General features: G+C 46.5%; 1 protein-coding gene across 4 annotated transcripts in view; it reads left to right on the top strand.

The window, feature by feature from the left end:
• LOC116945011 (SUN domain-containing ossification factor-like) overlaps nucleotides 1–23622 on the top strand; it is a 92216-nt gene that overhangs the window by 62827 nt on the left and 5767 nt on the right. For 3 of the 4 annotated variants that reach the window (XM_032959060.2, XM_032959061.2, XM_032959058.2), the window contains exons 8-24: nucleotides 1482–1603; nucleotides 2374–2441; nucleotides 5187–5294; nucleotides 6589–6694; nucleotides 7735–7755; nucleotides 10614–10669; nucleotides 11382–11473; nucleotides 12001–12066; nucleotides 13122–13211; nucleotides 14767–14833; nucleotides 14954–16258; nucleotides 17390–17641; nucleotides 19041–19128; nucleotides 19693–19797; nucleotides 20821–20984; nucleotides 22252–22340; nucleotides 23301–23356. In XM_032959060.2, the coding sequence (XP_032814951.1) occupies nucleotides 1482–1603; nucleotides 2374–2441; nucleotides 5187–5294; nucleotides 6589–6694; nucleotides 7735–7755; nucleotides 10614–10669; nucleotides 11382–11473; nucleotides 12001–12066; nucleotides 13122–13211; nucleotides 14767–14833; nucleotides 14954–16258; nucleotides 17390–17641; nucleotides 19041–19128; nucleotides 19693–19797; nucleotides 20821–20984; nucleotides 22252–22340; nucleotides 23301–23356 (2855 nt within the window). The remainder of the gene's footprint in view (nucleotides 1–1481; nucleotides 1604–2373; nucleotides 2442–5186; nucleotides 5295–6588; nucleotides 6695–7734; nucleotides 7756–10613; nucleotides 10670–11381; nucleotides 11474–12000; nucleotides 12067–13121; nucleotides 13212–14766; nucleotides 14834–14953; nucleotides 16259–17389; nucleotides 17642–19040; nucleotides 19129–19692; nucleotides 19798–20820; nucleotides 20985–22251; nucleotides 22341–23300; nucleotides 23357–23622) is intronic. The other variant, XM_032959059.2, reaches the window with a different exon arrangement.

Genomic DNA, 23622 nt, shown 5'->3' on the forward strand with positions numbered 1-23622 from the left:
CTAGTTCGACGCATAATTGTTTTGTACATACCACTAAACAATCGATAGCAGCGTTGAGAAGAATGTAAGTATCAAATTGGATAAGCAGATAATGTCTTGTTTATATATCTGTCCACTTAAAATACAAAAGTTTTTTTTCCACAACCCCACGTGAAAGAATGACCACATGGTAATATAAAAATCCAGTGTCTCGCTTATAAAACAAGTGTGGCATGGCACTCTCCTATGTTGGCAACCCTCAGCCGTTGGTGAAAATTAAACTTCCCTGTATATATCTAGGATGCCTTTGTGAGTCTCGTATTTTTGTTTTGGACAAAATCCTGCATTAAGGTGTTTTGACAATTCAAGTGCTTTCCAATATTGAACGGTTCCTCTGTAGGACGTGCTGTTGACTTCCCATAGTTCTGGACACGTTTGATACCGGTTTGATGAAATAAGCATAACCCTTGACCGAGATTTAAACAATATTCTGATTGCTACTGCAGTGCCACCTGGCCACATCGCAGACGACGGTGCTTGCAAAATTTACATTTGTTTTTTTTTCCCGTTTTACAATGGCAACGTGGCACATGACTGCCCTTTGCCCGTATATTTTTCTCTGTTTCCACCGCAATTTAGCTGAAGAGACCTCGCCCTTTACCGGATAAAGGTCTCTCATGGGAATGTTTACACATGACTGAAACTCCCCACACATATTTACACTTTGCCAAACAGAATGACCCAGTACGCAGGACGTTCTTGGGTTCGATCCCGACCCCGATGATGCCTGTATCTTTGGAGTTTGCGTGTTCTCTCTCTCCCAGTGGTCGCGTGGATTTTTTCCCCGCGTCCTCTGGCTTTGCCGCCCGCATTTAGAAACACGTTCTTAGATTGTTTTGTTTGCTACTAGAAACCTGCACGTGATAAGCCACTTAGATGAACTTTCATGTGTGGCCAAGTCACCTCTGATAAAAAAAGTAAAAACTCAGCAGGCTTTACGTGGTCAATAAAATAGTTTAGTTTTTTTTTTAAGTATGGAGTCCCCTTTTACAGAAAGATAATCAAAAGTTCACAAGCACCTCTTATTTAACAGTGCCAGTTATAAATTGTTTACATCTATTTTCAGTTTGACTACCAGCTGTGTTGGCTTTTAATAATTTATAGTCATTTTTCTCGACGACTCTGCCTCAAAGGCAAACTGTACACATCATTAATAAATCAAATGTCACTGCCATCTCGCAAAGCAGCAAGCAGAGAAATTATCTGTTTCCCCCTCCCCTCCTTTTCCCGCAAGCATTATTTCGTTTTTAATTTGCAAGGACAGAAAAAAGTATGCAGTTTAGAAACGACTACCTAATGTGAAATGTACGTTGCTATTTTAAAGTCTTGCTCATCCTCACCCTACTTCGCTCGTTGAATCTATGAGCCGAAGCGAGCGTGCTTTTGTTTTAACTTAATTCTAGTCGTTGTCTTGTCCAATGTGCTGCTGTGCGCATTTGCAGGTCACACCTTACAAAGCGTTGACAGCAGCCTCCACCAAGTGAGAAAGACCCAGAAAAATCTCAACAACTACGCGTCTGTGGAGTGCGGAGCGAAAATTCTTGCGACAAACCCTGAGGCTAAGGTAGTGTGCCCCACCACCCCCAACCCCCTCTCAGCTCCCTCTCTCGAGTTTCCCAGGCGAGTCGCAGTTGCCTTCATTTGTCAGCATCAGCGCAAGGCGGTTTGCCAGACAAGTCTTCCTTTAGGTTTTGCTTGCAAGGCGTGCCTGTCTGTTTGATTCAAAGTCACGCGTTCATTTTATGTTGTTGCCAGTTACTCCACGGTTGTGTTCTTCGGTGGACATGAGGAATTTTTGGCGCGCGTGAGTCAAAATCCATTAACGCGTCGCTGGGGCAGTGCCTTAACGCTGGTCCCGTGAATATTCCACCCCTCCACGTAAACGGTTTTCCAAATGTCTGATATGAAGGTGCGCATGATGTATTAGTCGGCTTTGTAATACAAGTATCCTGCGTTATAGAAGTCCACTGAAATTAACCCCATAAATTGAAAACTGAAAAGGAGTTTTTTCCGAAAATGGAATTGTTTGTAGATGTTGAATGACCTATTTTCATGCCATGTAACAGCCTCTGCTCTGTATTGGGATTTGGTTTCAAATTGCAAAAAGGTAATATCTGGTAGTGTGCGCAGAAGTTTGTTTTTACGTGTACAATGTGAAAATGTGTCAACTCTTACACTTTAACAAAGACTGATTTGTATAATTTTAAAAAATGTGAAATTGTATGCTTAAAAACCCTTCTGCCTGTGGCATGATCGGTTTGGTATAACAATAACGAATAATGGTGACATTAGACACAGCTGATGCCCTGTGTTGTGTTTGCGATGTATTTCCAGAGCACTTCGGCAATATTGATGGAAAACATGGACCACTACATGCTCAACCCATGCAGTGCCAAAATATGGTGAGTTTATGCTTTGGGTATGATTCGATGGACGAACGATGGCACCACGGCAATTTATATATATATACATAAGGGGTGTATTCCATAGTTTTAGATTGGTCCAAATAAAATCTGAAAAGTGGGCCTTTAAATTTCAAATGATCCAAAAAAAATGTTAGTTTCGGAAGTGACATGCCAGGAAGTGATGTCACTTCCATTGTACTACTTCTGTGATTTTCCCACCAAGTGCTGTCACATGCCATCATTTAAAGAATACGTGATTAAATTATGGAAATTTAAACATGTTTACATGCAATTATTGTTTTACTGATGAAACGTTACAATTTAAATGTAGTGATTAATGTTTCAAAATACATTTTAAAATTGGGCCTAAAATTCCAAAAAATCAATATTTGAAATAATGAAATACATTTTTTATCCATAATACACATTCATGTACACACACGTAAAACAATTCCGAGACATGGCGTTTGGTTTCTCCAATGTAACTACTACCACAGAGGCAACGGACCGCATTCGTGAACACAAAGCAGACCTTAAACACGGTAGGACCAACACCTCGGCCGTAGCAGATCATTGTTCTAATTCAGTAGGCTCACATGCCATTGACTTTTCCAAGACAGAGGTTCTTTGTAAGCCATCTGGCTTCCATGAGAGATTCATTCATGAGGCTATCCACATATACAAGCACAGAGACAATTTCAACCGAGAAGATGGATTCTATCTTAGCAATCATTGGAAAGATTTGATAAACCATTTCAGTTCTTAATTGATTGTTCACGCTTACAGTGGCTTTCAGACAGCATACATTATAAAAAATTTCGTCTCCCCCCTCCTCTTTTCAAAATAAAGATGGACTAGTCCTGGGTAAACTGCCAAATCGCTGCGCGTGACGCTAACGTTTTTTAAATAAATAAATAAATGCGCCGTTTAAAAATACATTTATGCAAACCAACACACCTGAAGATGACCGTTTGAGTTATGGTCGAAACGTCGTGAGAATTTTTTATTGTTTTATATATATTTTATTATTTTGTTGTTTCTCTTCAACGTGACTTTACCGAAGAAACTAAGAATAATATATATCTTCATGGACTTATGCATGTATGGCCGTTAGTTAGTTCAGTTGACACAGCCGCATACATTGCGCTGACCCAACCGCATTGACATCCGTCATCTCTTCTGTCATTACGCACCGTCACAATGTGGAGAAGCAATTAAAGGGTCACGTGTTGCACTGATCGCACCCCCCGTAAAGCTTCTGCTGCAAAATTGACCAATCGGCCGCAGCATTTGCCAGTAAGTGTCGAGCCAATAAAAAATGTCCACACTGAGGTCTCATTGGCCAAGCCTGCAACAGGCCATGCATGCGGAGTGTGTTCCACCGGCACGGAAGACTCTTAATGTGTCTCAAGCAAAGGAATCAAAATCAGATTGCTTATTTTTACTGGAGGAATCCGATAAGCTATGAAGCTCTGTTTCACATATGTCCAGTAGGGAAGGCAAACCGCCCCCTCCCCCAGGGTGGTGTGGTGAAATCATCGTGCGCGCTTTTATTACTTTGTGAAGCCAGCCTAGGTCATGCCTTGGAGTTTTAAGGAGGAACGTATGCAAAGCTTGCGAACACTGGCAAATACACTGTTCTGCTTTGCCTTTTAGTAGATGGGACGTTTCCTAAGAAATGGGGCTTTTTACGACGATGCTTGAAAACTTGGCAATGCAAATGTGTACTTTCGAAATAAATAACAGAATTCCTATGACAACATTTGCATGGTCGGTCATTGCGTGCTAGTGCTCTGCTCGGAAATGTGTACGGTACCCACCAGGCTTTGTGCATGAGAACCTTTAGTCATTAAACATTTCCTATTTGCTTTCTAGTTACAACGCGTACTGTCAGCTTCTTTTAAGGTGTGGATATATAGTTTGACATGTGAAATACACTGATTTGAAAATAACTACACTGGCTACAAACTTGAAAATCTGGTTTAATCACAGGTGACTGCCACTTCAGATGCAATGCAAAAAGCAAATACCTCTGATGTTGAACTATGACTAAGCTATTGTGTTCAACAGAGTGCGAAGTGTTGTTTAGACTTTAAAGTCATGGTCAGTGTTGCCGTCATAGAGCTCTAGCTACATTATTGTGTGAATGTCATTCTAGTGACAGTAACACAGTGATGTAGCTAGAGCAATAGTGTAGCGGTTAGCATACTGTGCTACAAACCCGGCTACCCGAGTTCAATTTCCAGCTCATAGCCAACAACATTGACGAATATCTGAACAAGTCCTGGGCCTCCCCTAGGTCGACTCATCCTCAAATGAGTGCCTGGTGCAGTGTGTAAACATGACCACTGGGGAGACAAAGGCAGCCGGACGTGGTGCTGGCCAACCACCTCTTTGTGTCCCGTGTCGGCCTTCATAGGTGCTACTCGTGAACAGAAATTACCCCAACAGTCTGTTCAGGCTATACGAGGGATCTTTGTCTTTTAGTGTGCCCTAAGTTTAACCTTGCCTATTCTATATTTAAAGCTTTCGTGACTGCAAGGATCCATACTCTTTGGTTCTATTGGGTAAAGTCACGTAGGTACAAAAAAATGACAAAAATCACGACGTTTCGACCACAACACAAGTGGCCTTCATCAGGTGAAGGGACCAACCTGTTCTTCCAAGTTGCGTATTCAACCCTTGCTGTCGCTCCACGCGCCGCTATCCCGACGCTCTGTGCACTCGCCGTCCCTCCCCAAGGTTTGTGATTGAGCTTTGCGAGCCCGTGCAAGTGAAGCAGATCGACATCGCAAACTTCGAGCTTTTCTCGTCCACCCCTCAAGACTTCCTCATCTCCATCAGCGACCGGTAAGCCAGCTGTAGCACCTGCGCTGCTAACCAAAGTGGCATCCCTCTTCGTGGACTGACACGAGTTTCATAATTGGCGAAGCGTCCCCTGTGTATCTGCATCTCGTGCGCGTACGTCAAAACAATCTCCTGTTTGGCCTCGGGGAGAACTTGTTAAGGACGGCAAGGCACATGAGGGGTGGTGTGGCTAGCACCATGGTGGAGGATGCCTTGTTTCCCTGGGATCGATGGTCTTAACACTGCACCAAGTTCCCTTTTTAGGGTTAGGAGGGGTGGATGGCCAACATCACGCTCGGCCACGTTTATCTCCACAGTGCCGATGTTACACACCGCATCAGGCCGGGTATAACTAGGTGAGGCCAAGGACCGGTACAAATATTCTCCGCTGTTATTGGTCATGAGCGGCAACGAAACACGGGTCGCCAGGTTCGTAGCGCAGTGCACAAACTGCTGTGACACACATGCAAAACATACAGCGACAAACACATATATAAAAACAGAGGTCCCCCATAATCTTGAACAGACTCTTGGGGCAAGTGCTCTTCGCGAGCACCCATGAAGGCCGGTACAGTGGGGTAGGTGGCTACTACCACTTTCAGTTGCCTTTGATAGTTACACACCACACCAGGTACTCATTTAAGGCTACATTGACCTAGAGGAGGCCCAGGGCCACATGCGTTCCCACAGACACACACATAAGCACAATGGTAAAATGGTTATTGCACTGTACTGTGATCAAAGTGCAGCACGTTAGGATTATTGGCAACCCACATCAGTGGCAATTGGACGTGTACACCTCGGAGGGTATGCTTCTCCTTGCTCAACATAGCCTGCTACAATTGTGCATCAACAACACCACCAGAGAAACAAAGGGCAGCCGGACGTCCACGGTGCCGGCCCCAATCACCCCTTGGCATGCCAGTCCTATTAACCCTTTCCCGTTCCGAGACATCTGAAAGTTGCACGGTGGGTCCTGTTCAATCTCGGAATGCTCAAGCGGTTCGGTGTTAATTTTACTTAGAGAGGCGTAGCGCCGTTGTTTTTAAAGACATTGTAGTCACCGCAGAGAACTGTAGTGACACAACCGGACGATAGCTGGCACCAAACTGTGGCACACGCCCTCCCACGCACGGCCTTGTAAGAGCCTCAGTACCGATAAAGAAAAGCTGATGACGTACACATACGTTATCGGAACGGGAAAGGGTTGATAACAATAGGTGCTCGCTAACAAACACTTCCCCCGGAACGAGCTAAGACGCGAAAGCGATGACCTTAGATTCTTTGCGTTTTGTAGGTACCCGACAAGAGAGTGGAACAAGCTGGGCAAATTCCACGCGCGCGATGAGAGGACTGTCCAGAGCTTCCCGCTCGACGAGCAGATGTTTGCCAAGTTCCTCAAGGTATTGCTGTTGCAACCTCTGCTGCAGCTTGGTGCAGCTGTCACGTCAGGCTGCTTGGCACACTTTACATGCCTCGACAATTTCCCATAGTCGGGGACTAACAGCAGCAATCTGCATGTAGACGTTATTTAAATCTAAGTCATATTTTGTTATTATTATTATTATTTTATACCATCATCATTGACATAATCAGCCGTGATCGCTCCACCGGTGGATGAAGGCCTTCCCAAGCCCATCGCCATCTCCCCACGGTTTTGTGATGCGACAATCTTCGGCGGCGTGTTCCCTTCTTTGGCTGCCACATTCGTCTCAACCGCGACCATCGTGTAATTATATTCTACCAAAATTGAAAGTCTTGGGTAGTGCTGCCAAGCACGCGAATTCACGTGCACAAACGCGTCCTGGCGCACCAGAATCCACTGCGGTTAACTGCAGTCGAGCTTGCTGAGTAAGCCCTGAGCTTGCAGCTGTCAATGGAGAAGACAGCCTAGGGCACAGGACTGTATGACCTTCTAACCGACACGGACTCGTGGAGTGGCAGCTGAAATCATAAATGTCTTTCCAAGCATTGCTTATGCTCGGTTGAATTGCGTACTGTAGGCCAGCCTTCCTTTGGGATGATCATTGCGACCTTCCCACAAAGTGGTGATCATTTTAATTGACCCCGGAGGAATGATGGCTGAATAAACCCCTGAACCAGGATTTTAGCTGTGCTATGACTACATGATTAGCATTGGTGGAATATTTTTTGTTGATAAATATTGTCACTGTGTGGCTACTGTCTTTGAATATCGTGCAAATTCAAATCACTCAAACTGTCTCATTCTGAATATTCTTACACAACAATTACATCGACACATCGGTGACAAGCAGAACATTTCGCCATACGACTGTGACCGTTTTGCATGATGCAAACATGCAATGCATTGATACCGAATTTATTTTCCCAAGACGAGTAACTTTAGAAAATGAGGCCGTTGTGTCTTTGTGATTGTGTTTTTCCTTCTGTTCTGACTTTTGCTCCATATTGCCGTCTTCAGATGTTCGCCAAATACATAAAGGTATTTTTGAGTCGCGTCCGTTTGCTGTTGAGCTGTGCACCGGTGTTAATCCCCGCGCTTGTTTGACGAATTCGGACTTTTCTGCATACTGGGAGCACGCGGGGTTTTTTGTTGTTGCAAATTAAGATGTGAATTTGGTCTCGATGAAGCTGGGGATCTAGAGCGCAAATGAACAAAAACAAGCACCTTTTAAATGGAGACACAACCTAAACCCCCTACCACCATTGTAGCAATACACTCAAAATTATCTGAAACATGTGGCCTAGATATAAAATTTCAGTTGATCCGGCAAAAAAAAAGTTTTTTTTCAGATTGTTCTAGAAACTGGAAGTGATGTCACTAACGTGAAGTCATGTCCACACTTTTCTTGGCTAATATGGCGTCACGTGGTATGAGGTGACATCACTTTCGTTAGTCTGTATACACTGCAGACGTAATGTCAATCTGAAAAAAAATTCGAAATTATCCTTCAAATTCTGAAATAATTAAATGAAAATTTCATTAAATCCGAGATTTCATCCCTACGACACACGTAGGCTGTTGTATCCCATGCTGTCCGACATGCGTTTGGTGTTTGGTTAGTAGTAATAAAATACTTTAAAGTTATTCTCAAACTTGCAGCAGTGACATCACTGTCGCATCACTTCAGTTCTTTGAGTAACAGTCCCTGAAAATAAACGAAATCTTTTAGCTCATCAACTACTACAGTGCGGGATTCGCAGCCTAGATGTGTCTCTGCAAGACAAGAACTATTAGTTGTGTGGGTTGCGTATTCCTTTAATAAACACTGAATGAAGTGCAGGCTTTTAATGGCAATCGGTGAAGGTGAGAAGAACATGTTTCGTGTAATCCCAAATGGCAAAACAGACTCCTTGATCACACCCTCGGAAAGCACCGTGTTGGTGGAAGGCAGTTGGCTGTGATTAAAAAAAAAATCCAATGTGCTTTAAGTAGAAGAACTGCATCTGCTGGGGATATCATGGTTAGGGGTTAGGGCGGGTGGCAAACACCTCAGCATAATCCCAGAAGATAGTACACGTGTGAGCGAGCAATCAGACGAACTAATTAATTCACTAATGCGTAAAGTAATTAGCTAATGTGATTAACTGTCGTTATGGGTGATGCTTTGAAATGCATTGATGCAGGGAGACGAGACACAGAACACAACCCCGCTTGAGCAGTCAAATCCAGTGCCGGAAAATTAGAATTTCCTTTTCTTCATTTCAAAAGCCAACCCATTTCCTAACCCTCTTAATTGGGGCCAAATTATAAACTTACCCACAATTCATTTGTCCTAAAGTGATTTAAGGACGCTTGTTACAACGTATGAATAACTACTACGTTGCACTGATACGTGTGTTTCTTAGTTGAGCCCCACTGAATCTTAAGACTTTTTCTCAAGGAGGCTCCTGCTTTGGAATGTTTGGTCACTGCATTACAGGTTCACCTGGGGTTTACGGACTGTGTGACTAACTCTGCTCTGAAAGACATGCATAGCCTTACTCCAAACCGAACTATAAACCCAACAAATAATGTCAAGTACATTATTTTAGCGCATTATGTATTATTTAACATAAATATTAATGCTTTACTGCCTGCATTTATATTATTATATGTGGTCTATGTAGAAAAATACCTTTGAACTCTTTTTGACGTTATTTTAATCTTTTGTCCCCAGGTTTCACCTGTTAAGGAACTTATTGTCACAGATGGCTCTTACCTGGCTGAATTAAATTTACCGCGCAGAAAAACTCAGCACAGCCACGTGTCAAACTCTAGTTGCTGCTCTCATGTAATACAGCATTACCCATTGAAAGAAAAACAAATGAATCAATCGAACAATCTTGATTTTACGTGCTAATATCGCCCTTGATAAAGTAGGTAGGTATTAGTGTATTGTCCTTCCCCCTGCACCTCCGATTAGCACAGTTGGCTACGTACGATGCAACATAAGTTCAACATCCGTACACTCCAGCACTGCATGCACCCTGCACCGCCGCGCGTGCTGTCTTTTTGACCATCGGTGTTGCCACCCACCGGGCAATGTTGGTTATTTTAAGTGGGTCTCAGTCCCCAGCTTCAGCTTTATTGCGCGGCGCTGCACACTGGAGGGAGCATTGTCGCCTGCATGCACAACAGCTGTGGGTGATGTTAATTCACGAGCAGAGGCTGCCGTGCGAGCTCTCGCGCTTGCTCCTATTTTTCCCCCGGTGATTTTCAACGCAGCGCACGGCAAAGATGATCACGCAGCGTTTACCGTTCACGTGCGTGCGTGGTTGCGCCTAAAGGAGGGGCGCACCTCTGTTAGCTTTTGCAGTGTCGGGCAACTTAGGAGCGTTGCTTCAGTCAAGCGAGCCCCTTGACGTATTCCTGCCCTGCACAAATAACATCTCCAATCAATTGCTGCTTCACTCATATGTAAATTGAGTGCTGTTGAGCCATGCGTACCTTGTCAAATGGTCGATCAGTTTGTTGTTCGCGATTTTAATAAAACACCAATTGTATCTTTTGGTCATCTTTGTTGATAGCCTTGTGCCAGTGGTGGGAATTACACATTCCGATGGCAAGCACCATTCTTTCTACAGGCGATCTCCACTTTTGACTTAACACAAAGTGGTCGCTCTTTTTATCGACTCGTGGGAAATTATGGGCTGGGTTGACTCCCAAACGTAATTTGAACCTTTAATTCTCTGAGAGTAAAATTCTCCAACCACAATGCCACCCGGCCAGATTACAAACGTATGGGATCATAATTTTAATAACGATGGGAATGCCCAGCATGGGACGGTTGACTGCAGACATGCAGATTGCATATTGGTCGTGTCATTGCTTTTAATGCTGTATTGTCTGGATTTTAGGTGGAGCTATTGTCTCACTTTGGAAAAGAACATTTTTGTCCACTGAGCCTCATCAGGTGAGTGGTCATGAGGATGAATGTTCGTTAGTGGTTACATTTGCAACGTCATTATCGGGGTCAATTGCACACAGTCTATAACCTTTTCCTTAGGCTTCTCGTCTTCTATATATATCAAAGGGAAATTTGTGAATGTGTGTCTGTTCGAAATGTTTAGCATACTTCCCGACATGCAACAAACTTGAAATTTGGCATTTGGGTAGCTTCCAGACTGTATACAATGCAAAAAGTATAAAAATAGACTTTTCTATTTCGGGGGGGGGGTGGTGGGGGCGCAATAATGGATATATTTTGCACGGCAAGTGAGTGGTGACGTCACATCTGTGATGTCACCCGCATGCAGCAGCATCACGCAGTGTGCCTGCTGACGTCACGCATCCCCCCCCCACCCCATCCTCCGCGTAGGCCGTGTATTAATCCAAGACAAGAATCCAAGTCTCGGGCGAAGCCGGGTAGTAAAGCTAGTAAATTATAATTTTACCTTCGCTTGTGCTTACTCGTGCACGTGCGTGCCCATCCATGTGCTTAGCAAGCATCGATGGCAGCTCATAAAGATATTCAATAGGTTGGTGCTTGCCAACAGAAGGGACTTTACCTGTACCATTAGCACGCTGTATAATCTTTTGGGTACATGTTAGCAGTGAAGATCGTGATTTGCTAAGGGCTTGTCCTCGCTAAGAGAGAGAGAGAGACATTTGCCTCTTGCTTGCAGGGTGTTTGGCACCAGCATGGTGGAGGAGTACGAAGAGATTGCCGAGTCTCACTACAACCCCGAGGTGCCCGGCATCATCGATGAAGACTCCGGTGAGCCTCGGTCGTTAACAAAATGCTCGGGAAGGGCTCTCGAATTGGGAAGAGCATCTGTAACACTTCCCGTTCGAAAAAATCACGTCGCCTATCTCTGCAATGCACCGTACGAAAGAAGAATAAGAAGAACATTGGAATACGCTTGAATGAGGCTCGACTACTTCATCGTTGACTGAGTAAAGTCTCGCTCACCTCTTCTTAGGAGGCTCCGATAATGTAAGGGGAAGACTCGTATTGCCAACTCTGTCCACGTGGTTCTGGTTAGAAGACCCTGTTCAAACGGATTGGCTGCACATACGCCTCCTGGAGCCTCACAATTTGGCCTCTTTGAAAACAGTAACTGAAATAAAACGCAAAGAACTGCCCTGTTATGAAGAAGTTCCATTGCCCGAAACATGGGCTTGTTTAACATTATTCATTCAGAATACAGTGTTGTTGACCAGACAATGGTAATGAGGTGTCTTCCTGAGATAATATTGCCCTAATGCAATGCTGTTACTTTGATGTTAATCGCCCTTCACCAGATTACCCCATCGATTATGGAAGCAAAATGGACACGGACTCCAAAAATATTATCGGATCTGCCACAGGTGAGACACGGTGCCCTGACACCTGAGCCCCTTCTCCAGTCACAGCCGGGTGACACTACCTATTAGGGGGCGCCACAGTGGCTAGATGTTAACTACCTCGCCTGGTATACAGAAGGTCGTGGGTTTGATCCCAACCCTGACTCCTGTACATTTGGAGTTTTCGTGTTATCCCCGTGGTCACGTGGATTTTTTCTCCGGTTCCTCCGATTTTTCCCTCCACATTTATAGACGCGCGTTTCGAGTATTTAGTTGCTATAATTTTCCACGTGATAAACCACTTCATTGACCTATCATTTGTGGCCAGGTCGCTTCTGAAAAAGAGCTATATAGCTTCAGTGGCCCTTACCTGGTAAAATAAAAAATTGTTACATTTTAGTTTATTCACAACCCACAAACAAAATGTTGAGTTCTAATCCCTATCAGGGGCTGAGCCGATAGAATGAGCATCGTATTATGAGAAATGAATAGGTATTATCCTGTGGAGAGTCTGGTACCTGTCACAGGAGTGTAGATTTCCACCACTGGTTTAGGGCTGCCAACGGAGATGACATTTGAATAGAGACTGGAAATATTTGAATTCTGATGTTTACATTACCTTCCCTTTTGTGTCGCATCATGTGTTTTACAATTCTATTCTCTTCTAACAGTGCTGTTATCATGCACTTAATATTTAATCAACTCAGACCAATGTCCAACAGATGACTGGGGAACACAATAGAGGTGTCCACTTTTCATGCAAATAGGGAGAGACATTGTGTTCATAAATACCTTTGTTTTCATCCCTTTAAAAGGATAGTGTGGCTTAAATTTCCATACCTTTGTTTTATTTTCAAGCAGCTTTTTGAGTGTGGAAGACCCCACGTTGAAGCTGGTAATGGGCACTGTGACAAGTGGTGCCCCCTTCCTGCCTTGTGAAGCTGTGATTTAAATTTCCTACCATTTCCACTTTCTTCATCCCTCGATGAAAAAAAAATAATAATAACAGAGCCGTTGAGAGTGTAAATTTTGATGACCTAAGTTTCGTTCCCGCTTGCGTGTCCCCCCCTCCTTTTTAGATGCCATCCTCAGCATGGTGAACATTGCGGCCAAGGTGCTCGGCGGAAGCAACGAAGCGGAGGTGTCGCAATCCTCCACGTTTCCCCACGGTGAGTTCACCATTAACTGTGACCATTCCACAGTATCGCTAACGGTGGCGAGAGCCGTTGAGAGTCACACCGTCCCTTGTTGCAACAGAGAGACGCGATTGGTCGGAGCCATTTGTGCGTGCAGGTTAACTGAGTGATGCGTGTGCGCCGTTTAACACGCTGTCCATTCTCATGCGCGGGCTTTATCCAGGTTTAACACCGTTGACAAATTAATTGGGCAAAGCAGGACCATGCTGCAAAATATATTATCCGACTCATCGAGCCATTCCACACATTACAATCTATGTTATCGCTTTACACATTTGACGTGCATTATTGTTTTAAACTCAATAAAGTTACGGGTAAAAGTGTTTTGATTTGTGCCGTCATGCTGCCACACCATCACCTGTTACTTGCCAATAAATGATGTTGCAGCGGTGTCCCGCGATTTCCCCCTTCATATCAGATGAAACGTTCTGCGAGAGATTCCCAGGGTGGCTGCAGTTGGGTATAAAAGCATAAACGTTGTGCACAGCTGATTTAGTAGCGGTTGTACCCAACACTAGGCCAGTGGTCTCCAACCTCTGCACCTGCGGATCAATATAAAACCCTCAGAGCATTTTCCTGGACCACCATGCACCAGTAGTAATGTGTTTTTCAAAATTAACACGTCTCGAACAGTGCTTATAAAATGCTGATGCCGTGAAACAAACACGTTGCTTTTTATTGACTCGCATTGTAAAAAAAAATAACTGAATAAGTATATAAACTAGCTAGATAATATGTAATTTCTACTTTTACTGTGCCGTCGCACAGCATTCACTAACCCTCTAAAAGAAAAGGGAACGACTCGGGAGCACGAGTAAGAACCACATGGAAAGGCAGCCACACGGATTACACCCCCTCCCAAGCTCTGCGGTCCTCTATATATCATGGTATTTTAGGCCAATAAGATGGCTGAAAAATATGGCGTGTTGTGAAAACAAGTTGTATCTGCAACATCCCTGTTGACCACTTCCCACGGCCTGAGGGAGCACTCTTGATCCGCGGAGTACAGGTTGGGAACCACTGCACTAGGCTATCCCGGGGGACAAATGAAAATACATTCCTGCAAAATTCGTGCTCTCTGGTGGGGCTCACTTTGCATTCACCTGACCGGTAACTCTATAAGCCTTTGTATTATTATTTTCTTCATTAGGTTTGTTCTTTCGCCTGTCCTTGGGCCAGAGCCGTCGCTATTGCCACCTTGTTGTCGTGATTTAATTCTATGACGAATAAAAGTGAATTGTGCGATTTACTCGGATGAAGGAATTCATTTGAAACTATTATGTAATTCACCTTTACTGGGCTTGAAGGGACATCGTTACACTTTAATTTTGCCACTTAGTGGTACAGGGAGGTACAATTTTTGGGGTTTTGGGCCCATAAAATACAAAGCTGATAGTAATGTTGGTAACCAAGTTGACATTTATTAGGACTGCCAAAACACTTCATTTCTCTCTTCAATATATACTTTGTAAAAAATATATATCGTGGTGCATGGTAATTATGGTGGCTTTCTTTTGTTATGTTTTAGATAACGTCAGCAGCTTGAGCAACGAGACATCAGCAAACAGCTCCACCTCGCCGCCTGTGGAAATTGCGTACGTAACAATGCAAGCATGAACACGTCAATGTGACGTTGAGAACAACATTACATACGAGGCAGAGCTTCGAGGGGCTTTCTCTCGCACTGACCAAGACAACGTGTCGTTTCATTTCAGCGCCCAACCTGCGGGCAACCGGACGGAAAACGGTTCAGTCACGGACGCCGCCAACCACATCGCTTCGGAGGAATCGCCCCCCCCCACGCTGATCCCCGTGGTGGTTCCCCTGGAGGGCGAAGACGATGTCGAGGAACATGAGACCCAAGGTGGCGGCGATGAGGAACGCGAGACCGTGGGACTGGCGGAGTCGCCCGCCCCACCAGGGCTGGCGCCCCCGGTAAGCATCGTGACGCAGCTGGGCCCCGAGGAGGACCAGTCCCCCTGGCTGGAGGAGCTGCGGGCGGCGTGGCTTCACGCGGAGACACGCACGCTGTGCGGGGGAGGGGGTGCGGCGCTTGGGCGCTCGTGTGCTGCGCGCCTGCCCGAGCTGGCGTTGCGCATGTGCCTCCCGTGGCGGGACCGGGACACGCGGCGGGCGCCACGACCTCCGGCACCGCCGGAGAGCGCCGCCTCTCCCGCCCCCGACGCCCCCGACGAGGACTCGATGACGGCGGCGGCGGGCGCTCGCGTCGCCGGGCCCGAGCACGCGGGGACGTTGCCCGAGGCCGGCGAGGTGAACTTGTCGGAAACCTCTTCGGGCTCGGGGCTCTTGGGCGAGCGCTGTCTGCTGCCACCCCACCCCGCCGCCGCTTACACGGAGGCCGCCGGCGCGGAGCGGCCGTCCTCCCCGGCCGAGCGGAGCCCGGGCGGCGACGGCGGAGAGAAACCGACGGAGGCGGCGGGACCTCAAGCCGAGGCCAAAGCGGAGGACGCCAAGTCGGCGGCGGCCTCACCCGAGCGTGGCGTTGCTCAGGAGCAGCAGGCGGTGGACGTCACTCCGAGCCACGCCGCAGAACACAACGCCGCGGCTCCCCCGGACACGGAGATCGTAGCCGAAGCGTCGCCGCCTGACACGTTCGAGGATCAAGCTGCCGCCGCCTCCTCCGCCGCCTCCTCCGTGCTGGGGGCGGCCGAGACAAACGACGGGGGCTCGGTGTCGAACGCGACAACGGCTTCGACGGCGGCGTCGACTCCTGTGGAGCCCTCGCAGACGCAGACGCTTCAGCCGACGCCTCCGAAGCAGCAGCAGCAGCAGACTCAGCAGCAGGCGCAGCAGCAGGCGCAGCAGCAGGCGCAGCAACAGACGGGTGATGCAGCAACGCAAGCGGTGGCTGTGCTGCCCCCCACGCAGCATTCTGAGACGGTGGAGACGGTTGGAGACAGGGTAGTGGACACCGTTGACAGGACTCTGCCAGCGTCCACCCCAGCTGGAGAGTTGCTCGCAGTGGAGGAGTCGGCAGTACAAGGAGCAGGAAATGGCAGGTGTGTTCAGTGCGACGACCTTCCCTGTGTTCGATATCATTTTTGTGACTCCTCGGGGTTTCGGAGACTCGAAAATGAGGCAGGGTTTCAGAAGGTGTCAAAGACGACACATTAGTGCAATCGAAAATAAGTTATCATCACTGGCAAGTCTGAGGCTTCATTAACATACTATACGTAAAGTACATCTCAATTGGAAGGTTGCGAGTTCCTATACTTAGGGTGGATCGACTGGGCCCCATCATCTGTGCAGCATATAATGGGTACTACTTTGTGGGAAGTCATCATTGGTTGACCTTGGGAGAGACTGAACTCCATCATGGAAATGTTTAATGTTCACTGCTGGGTGATGGCCAGAGAGCATAAGAACACTGCGCTAAGCTTATTTGAACAAGGAGACACATTTTTACTTTTCAAAGGAGAATGATAATAATTGCATGTTGAGCTTCACGCCTCCTTTGCAACTCTGTCCTCAAACGACATCACATTTAAACAATTCCCTCTATTGACAGCAGTGAACGATGCTCTGCTCATGTACTCAATATTTAAATTACTTGGTTCTCATTTGAGCCCCGTCTGTTCTCATTAAATGCAGCAATTTTATGTTACTGTCAATTAACGTAACATTGGGGAAGCTTTATTCCCATATACTTAAAATATAAATACAGTAAAACCTTGGATTGCGAGCATAATTCGTTCCGGAAACGTGTTTGTAATCCAAAGCACTCGTATATCAAAGCACTCGTATGTCAGTTGTGATCACGTGACGCTCGGCAGACAAAGCGTACACGTACACTACTCGTATTGCAAGACCTTGCTCGTTTACCAAATTAATATTTATTTTAAAAATTAGCTCGTCTTGCAAAACACTCGCAGACCAAGTTACTCGCAATTCACGGTTTTACTGTATCTCTCTTTTGATTGAGTTCACTGTTTGAACAACTTGCTGCGACATCGCGTAACAATTGAACACTGCCGTTACCAACGAATAGTCGCGCTTAGATTGTCGACTATTCTCATTCGCTAAGCCGTTGTTTACCAAACGCCGACTTGGCGCATGACCTCGGCCTCGCCCGCCACCCATCCATTGACCGGAACCGTCACCGCGGCTGCCTGCGCTGTCGCACCAACCAGGGCATTGCCTCCCACTACCGTGGGCAGTACAGTCGCTGCGGCCGCGGCTGCTGCCGCTGCTGCAGCCGCGGCTGCGGCGTCGGAGTTCTACGCGGAGGCGAGCATCGCGGGCGAAGTTGCGCTCGCTCCGGGCGGTCTCGTGCACGGCTCGAGCCAGAAGGAGTCTGTGTTCATGCGTCTCAACAATCGCATCAAGGCCCTCGAAGTCAACATGTCGCTCAGCAGCCGCTACCTGGAGGAGCTTAGCCAGAGGTGGACGTCACCCGCTCACTGACTCACACACTTACGCTTCTGCACCTGCCACTCGCGACGCCACCCGTGCCATCACTGAAGCCACACGCCGATGCCCCCTTGGGGAGATCTGCTGCCTTCGTTATGAAGGAGAGCAGGGAGGCAGCGTTGCCATTGTCATCATTATTCTCGCTATGGTCGTTATCATCACGATGATATTAATTATGAGTGTAAACCCTCATCGTGATCGTGGGTATCACCACAGTGTTCGTCATCGTAAATAATAATCTTTCATAGAAAAACCACTACCAAGGCACCTTGCAGTAGACAATCCTTCACACTGCACATCCTTTTCGCCGCACATCATTATTGTCATCATCGTCTTCAACATTTTCAAAATATAAAAAATACGTTCGTCATCCCAGTTATTGCTTGCACCGTCACCGTAGTCATGGTTCGTCATTCTCATCATCCTCTTCATTGTTGTGATCACGATGCCGTAATCTTGAATATCTTTCACAAAGTGCCCCTGCAGAGTTTTCACAAAACTGTACGTTGTGCGCTCTCTATAATTATAAAATAAGATAAGAAGGCTGGGTATGCTTTATCTCGTCTGTACAGAGGCAGCAGTGGGATTCCTGTGGAGAATTCCTTTTGTCCACATTCTCAACAGAAGGCTACTGTAACATTTTACATCATACTCCTATGAAAACGAATATTTGAAAACTAAGAGCTATATAGCTCTTTCAAAAGTGACCTGGCCACAAATGATAGCTCAACGAAGTGGCTTATCACGTGGAAATTTATAGCAGCCAAATACTTTCAACGCATGTTTATAAATGTAGAGGGAAATACCGGACGACCTGGAGAAAAATCAACTTGACCACGAGGAGAACATGCAAACTCCACATATACAGCAGGGGTCGGGATCGAACCTATGACCTGTATACCAGGCAAGGTAGTTAACATAATAGATGGCAACAGCGTAGAAGTGGGAGTAACGAATACGGAAGACTGACATTCATTTCACATTGCTTTTACATTTAAATTTGTGTTCCTGTTCATGTAATTATTTTGCCAGAATATTTTTAAATCCTAGAGAATGTAAAAACCTCACAACACATTAGAGTATCTTGGTATTTTATTACGTAAAAAAGAAGATTACTTTTAGTGCTTCCGGGTACAGGATTGAGAGACAAGCATGAAAATGAGAGCTGTCTCATATTCTATTGCATAGCAACGGGTACTCTAAGAGTCATTTCAAAAAACAAATTACCTTATATAGTCACATTTATCTATGTCTCCATTAATGCAGAGGCGATGTCCGTCGATGGGCTGTCTGGCAGTTGGCTCTCGCAGGTTAACGGTGCATTTCCTTGTTCAAACATAGCCGCGTGTGTTCCGTGCATCCATTCCGCAGGTATCGCAAGCAGATGGAGGAGATGCAGAAAGCTTTCAATAAGACCATCATCAAGTTACAGAACACCTCTCGCCTTGCGGAGGAGCAGGTCAGCACATTAGTGAATTACCAGGGCAGCATTTCTTCAACGCTCCATAATGGGGGCAACTGTAAACCATACCTCCTCTTATATACCCATGTAAGCTTAAGCTGGCTTAAATTAGCAGAAACCTATTAGAATCATCTGAAAACTAAACATTTACAACTAATTTCTTTAGAACTGCTTTTTGTGTTTAGCTTGTTGTCCTTCCCCCGCGCCTCACATTAGCACGGTTGGCTACGTACGGTGCGGAAGAAGTTCAACATACATACGAGCAGCTAAATAAAACTGGTTTGGAACATCCTCACTCAACTAGTTCTATCTTTGCTCATGTCACTTCTCTGTTCACGAGCAGTTGAACCAGTGGCATTGCCACCCCACTTTCCTGCCGGTCAACTAGCGGGCATGCTGCTGAATAGCACGCATGCACACACGTGGAAGTATGCCAGTATTGGGCGGTAACCGCTTTTAGACGCTGTCGGGTTTTTGGAGCTCGCTCGGGTGTCGGGATCACGGTGGAGCCAACCGCTAAGGCCCCGTCCTCTTTTTGTGCTGCCGTTGCTGGTGCCTTAGGACAAGAGACAGTCTGAGACCATCAACCAGATGCAGGCGCAGCTGGGGAACCTGTCGGACCTGATCAACAACCTCAGCCAGGCCACCGAGACTCTGCAGGCAAAGGTAATGCATGGCGTGAGCGACCGGTGTGCGTGCCAAGAGAATAATGCCAGTTCCATTGCTAAGTGTTAAAACGTTTGCGTCTTACGGATGAAGGGTCGAATAGACGCATCAGCATGTCCAGCACGAACCCAGCCTACCGCCGGTCAGGTTGGAATCACTTTCACGTCAGGGTCATGTCACGTAGAGTGGGCCATAATATTACCCGTAAAGATAGTCACTGCAGCAGTGCTTCCAAACCTGTGAACCGCAAGGTGGTGGGAAGCCATCTGGGGAATTGTTGCAGATCGGGTAGTTTTAATTTTGAAAAAAAAAATGTTTTGCGGTTGGTGGTCCATGATAATATGGAGGGTGTTGTGCCAGTGGTGCATAAATCAAGAGAGGCTTTGATTAATTCTGCTTGAGTGTGGCCGTCTAGAAATGAGTATTCAATTACTTGCGTCTTGTTATTGAACCAGGTGACAGCCGATTGAGATTAAGGACCTATTTCGCACAGCAGACATGGGCGAAACACACTTTATCTGAAACTATTTCCCTCCACAAGAATGTGGTTAATTCTCTGGTTTAGGGCCACCAACAAAGATGAACATCGGCCAATGTCCGCTTACTCACGCAGATAGATACATTCTGTTCAGCTGGGATAACTTTATAGCTAGTGGTAGCTGGGCTCGTTGGAAATTACCTCTCGATCAAATGTAACTTTGAATAAGCAACGAAGGAGAACAAGGGCAAATATAGAGTGTAGAGGTTTGAAAGCTGCAGTTAAAGTTTTGCGCTGGTGGTAGCACAACTACCCTCCACCAGCAGCGATCAAGTCAGCTCACGTGCAGGAGCTTAATGCAATGTTGCATTTTAAGACTTTGATAGGCATGGCGACAGCTTGGGAAGCCTTCATCCAGCGGCGGACAGATCACAACGGGTGCGCTCTCTTAAACCGGCTACTTTCCTTCGCCGAGCCGGCGTGTGCCTGTCGGTGGGACGCGAGGCTCTCCGTTGACGGGGGCGTGGCGTGGTTTGCGTCGGCAGGTGTCGGAGCGCGACGTGTCGCTGCTCATCTCCGAGATGGTCTGCGTGCTGCTGGTGTTCGTGCTCTGCTGGCAGCGCTGCCGGCGGCCCCGAGCGCCCACCAAGAGCACCGCGAACGTCGCCTACGGCGACGGCAGTCTCTGCGGATCCTACCCCGATACACAGTGAGCGCAGCACGGGTTCAGTCCGGCGTCGGATTTAATGCGCGGGGGGCTTTAGGACCTGCATTCCAGGGCCAAAAAAATTAGAAACTACTTTTTTTTTATTGCAACAAAATCGCGCGCCCCGGTACAGTGCGTCGCTATTCCAAAGGCGAGGTGCAAATAAATCGACAGGAATTCCCGAGCGGCGCGCCGAGGACGGTAGTAGAGGGAGGTACACGAGGGCCTGGTGCCCCGAACAAGTGGGGGGACCCTGCGTAGGGGCGGGTGGGGTGAGTGAAAATGTTCATAAGGGGGGAAGAGGGGTAGTAAAGGAACATTCTATAAATCAACTGACATACGTGCAGCTTATGGCCATGGGTACCGGCCTCCCTTCGCTCCCGGGTCAGCTCTACGATGAAGTGCAAACGAAAATTTGGCGAATTAAATCCACAGTGTTAACTTTTTGTGCATAACTACCAGTCATGTGCCGAAATTAAAATAGTTTTGTTTATTTTAAATTTAATTTAGCTTTACAGTTAGATCACGTTTAAATAGCAGAAATTAAATAACCAAGGTAAGCAACAATGGGGAGTTGAGCAGCAGGCATGGTTGGCTGTAAAACAGTAGGAATTTAATATACAATTAGGGGGTCCAAAACTATAACAAACCCGAGCCCCCATAAAACTTAATCCGATGCTGCAAGTGCCAAGGTATCTGGCCACACCCACGCAGTTATATTCGGTGTGCAGGCTTTGCAAAGGCTTGGGCGAGCGCAGTAAACGTGCATCATTATAATACTTTCACTTTCACCAGAAAAGTGTTTTTCCCAGTGGATAGTCCCCCGCGAAAGTAATGGAGAATTTCCAGCACTAGCTGAGGGCTGTGAACCTATAAAGACCTTTTATTCAGGACGTTTCTTCACAGGATGTTTGGCCAAGTCCTTTAACGAGTGTTGAGCGTGCGGAAGGGAAAACCAATCACACATCTGTGGGGGTAACACTCCAATATGCATATGTACAGGTCTGCGGCCCATTCGCTGTGTTACGCTTGATTGACAGTCCTTATTGGCCAGCAGGTCGCGTATGCGTATATCACAAACGCGTTCGATGTGACCCGACAAGAGCGCCGGATTAGAGACATCCTGCCGGGCCACTGGCGTCGATACAACCTGCCACCTGGCAACGCACAACAACAAAACACCGCGAGTCGTAATTCCATCTCGTCGCCACGTTGCGCGTGATGTTGGCTGCGTGCGTTCATGCGGTGCGCTCCCGTGCCGCCCCCGCAGGTGCCTCATGACCTGCGGCAGCACCAAGCTTCCGTTCCACCCCAACGGCGCCACCCGCTCCAGGTCGTTGCAGCTCACGAGGTCGCCAGGTGAGGCCGTGGGGGTCGCTGCCGCATCGCGACATGCCGTTTGGTTTGTTTTTCGGCTTGCTGCGGTTGGATTCCCGCGTCTAATCGATGTGCCCTGCAAAGGGAATTTGTTGTCCGTCGGTAGACTTAGGCTTAAGTCCTCAAGAGATGTATCACACCGAATAAGTGATGAAGGTGATTACTTTATGCAGTCAGGGAACCAGGATGTGACCATAAACACGGTACACTTGACATCCTGTTTTAATCACAAATTGCTGTAAAATTAATTCAAACCCAGAATTTTAATACCTTCAGCTCAGTGTCCCTGACACATGCATCATGGGATCCCCAAGTCACCTGACCAGCTCCGCTGTCTTACTGTAAAAAAATGTTTTTTGTTTATTTGTTTATTTATTTATGTAGTTATAGGGTTTTTCCCCTTTTTTCTGGCAACAAAACTGAAACCTTTTTACAAGGATTCATGTCTGCATTAACCACAATACCTGCAGTCAAAATGCAAACAAAAAACATACTATGATAATATATGCATTGTCCTTGAAACTGATTGGTCCACACCAAGGGACGGCTTTCTTTTGAGCCTCGACCCAATTGGTGCTCGACCAGATGACACCTTTTGGACCAATCAATTTCAAGGACAATGCATATATTATCATAGTATGTTTTTTGTTTGCATTTTGACTGCAGGTATTGTGGTTAATGCAGTAAAATGAATCCTTGTAAAAAGGTTTCAGTTTTGTTGCCAGAAAAAAAGGGGAAAAACCCTATTATTACATTTTGGCACTGGCAAAGGAGGTCTAATGATATTTATGTAGTTGTTGACTTTAGCCTGTTGAGACTTAGATTGACCATGCACCGGCGTGGGGGGCCTGCATCCTCCAGGCATCGTCAAGCAGCAGCGTGCTTTAGTTACCGGAGATGTCCGAGCGTCACCGCTAACGCCAGCCTTGTCCTGTCTCGCAGTGCTCAGTGACCTGTACATCGTGGAGCCGCTGCAGTTTCTTCAGGACCATAAAAAGGTCAGGTGGCACCCTGCATTGCTTTTCACGTCCACACAAGGCAGTCCACCTACATATTAATAAAAACAATGCCCTTAATTTGTACCGACCTAATAAGAGGTTTGCAAGCTAATGAATGGGGGAGTTTGGCCAATTATCTTTTCTTGACTGCTCCTATGCACGAGTAGAAATTCCATCTCCGATTAGCATGGTTGGCTACATACGGTGTGAAAGAAGGACCACATAATCTAGATTTGAAGTTTTCGTGATTGCAGGGATCCATACTC

This window comes from Petromyzon marinus, chromosome 22, assembly GCF_048934315.1.
Source record: "Petromyzon marinus isolate PM22_M1 ecotype Great Lakes invasive population chromosome 22, UKy_Petmar_22M1.pri1.0, whole genome shotgun sequence".
NCBI lineage: Eukaryota > Metazoa > Chordata > Hyperoartia > Petromyzontiformes > Petromyzontidae > Petromyzon > Petromyzon marinus.